Source organism: Protobothrops mucrosquamatus, unplaced genomic scaffold (genome assembly GCF_001527695.2).
Source record: "Protobothrops mucrosquamatus isolate PMUCROS unplaced genomic scaffold, P.Mucros_1.0 scaffold11404, whole genome shotgun sequence".
NCBI lineage: Eukaryota > Metazoa > Chordata > Lepidosauria > Squamata > Viperidae > Protobothrops > Protobothrops mucrosquamatus.
In genome coordinates, this window is record NW_015397184.1 from 3,361 (window position 1) to 5,548 (window position 2,188).

General features: G+C 42.4%; 1 protein-coding gene across 1 annotated transcript in view; it reads right to left on the minus strand.

The window, feature by feature from the left end:
- Positions 1 to 1,373, minus strand: part of LOC107301309 (DNA helicase MCM8-like) — a gene marked incomplete at its 3' end in the record, with an annotated part of 4,520 nt that extends 3,147 nt beyond the window's left edge. The window contains exon 1 of the mRNA XM_015830552.1: positions 1,256 to 1,373. Within this exon, the coding sequence (XP_015686038.1) occupies positions 1,256 to 1,373 (118 nt within the window). The remainder of the gene's footprint in view (positions 1 to 1,255) is intronic.
- Positions 1,374 to 2,188: the final 815 nt, after the last annotated feature.

The window sequence follows — 2,188 nt, forward strand, 5'->3', positions numbered from 1 at the left end:
GGGCTGTCAGGGCTCAGTGGAAGCGCCAGGATCAGTGCCGCTTTCCAGCTGATTGGTGCTTCAGGGCTGTCAGGGCTCAGTGGAAGCGCCAGGATCAGCGCCAGGCTCCAGCTGGAGCTCGGCGCTGATCCTGGTGCTTCTGCTGAGCCCTGAAGAAGCACCAATCAGCTGGAAAGCAGCACTGATCCTGGCGCTTCTGCTGAGCCCAGAAGAAGCGCCAATCAGCTGGAATGTTGCAGCATCTCCAGGGTCTGGTGATTTACATTCAGATGCTTGGCAACTGATTCATATTTATGACAGTTAGTGTCCCAGGGTCATGTGAAGTGACCAAAACCTGCTGCAACCACCCAGAAGACAGGGGGAATAAAAACCAAACACCCCCACCCCACCCCCGCTGCCAATCCTCAACAGAAATGCTCACAACAATGAAAACCTCGGACAGGAGGAAGAGCGCGGCCGAGCAGGCAGGCAGGTGTCTTGCTCGGCTGTGGCTTGGGGGGGCACTTTTTTCAGTGCCATTGTAACTTTGAACAGTCACTAAGTGAACTGTTGTAAGTCGAGGACTACCTGTACTTTATCACTTTTTTTTCTTTTTTTTGGTCATCAAGTTTTTGATACCTTGCTAGGCGACTGGTGGTACTCGGATATTGCCATATCCTAAAAGTGGTACAATGGGTGAAAAGATTGAAAAGCCCTGACCTAGTCCACGCTCAAAGCTGTCAATGCATGATGCAATAAATCTTGTTTTTTTTCATTTGGCTTGTTGCAGAGTCTGAGATTGATTAGAGCTGAGAGGGAATGAGTGGTCCAAGTTCATCCAGTGGATTTCTGTGCACAAAGTCCCTCCAACTTCCAGTCCAGCACTATACTACATTAGCTCTTTCTCACTTTATGTTGTGATATTGTTATACTAAAATAAGCCACATGCTTGTTATTTCATCACACCAACTCAACTTCTTCAGTCAAATGCAATTTGCGGCAATATATGTGGGAATACAGCTCTGCCAATTCAACATAAGGGTGATACTCCAGTCCTGGGTGCCTCATTCAGGCAGAGTAGGAATTTATGTGGACAGAACAGGAACAATTTCTGGTGGTGAGCCTGCTTTGTATGTGTAATTTTTTTAAAAAAAAATCTGTGACCCTGTCCTCAAAATTTGCTTATGGTTTCCCAGAGCATCATGACCTACAGCTTGTAAATTTCAACTCTAATCAGCTCTCAATTGTATCATATACAAAGAAAGAAAGCCCTCACCTTCAGATAAATAAAGTTTCCAACCTTTATATGGAGCATCTTGGTCCAGAGTAGTTTGAATAAGATGAGGTTGTGCTGAAAAGTATCCCCTCAAATAGTCAGTGATAAAATTGAGCATTTTTAATTTGTTATTAAAAATAATTTATATACATGTTGCAGCTGCAAATAACATCTAAAATAATAAAGATAATAATTGCCTGTACACAGGTACAACCTGATCATAAGATTCAGCTTTAAAACTTTCATCTAAATTATAGCATAGTAATCCAGACTTCAGGCATTGTATTATGCTATTATAAGCGTTTTTTTCCCCCCAGAAACTTAATTTTTTTTAAGTCTCCAAAGCAAATAAGGTCATGCAGGGATGTGCCTGAGATATTTGGAATGACTTTGATTGAAACATTCTAGGTCTTTTCATTGAAACAATATCATTGGTGGCGCCCCCTACCTTTTGGAATTATGCCCCTCCCCATACAGTTGGCCCTCCAGGAAGGCCAAGGAAAGCAGCCAAGGATAAGCAAAGTTCCCAACTGGTTGAGTTCAAATATATTTTATTTTTGACTGCCATTTCATTGTTTTAACTGTGTGAGAAGGCTTTAATGGTATGCATTGTTTTCCTGTTTTAGGTGACTTTTGTACACTGCTCAGAGTCATCCTTCTTGACTTGGGCAATCATATGAAGGCTATAAATATAGCTGTGGAATTAACATACCCGATGCTAATTTCTCGCCAGCATTTTTCCAGTTTTCTCTCTGTCCACTTCCTTTTCCTCTCCCTTGCCATCTTCCTCTTCTCCATCTTTGAAAACCCCCTCCTCCTCGTGCAGAACCTTTCCTGCTAGGCTCAGTACTCATCTTGGCATTTTAACAGATCTGCATTCTGAAGTAATTAAAAGACAATAGATGTGTAGCATACATTAATGTTGGAAGTAGT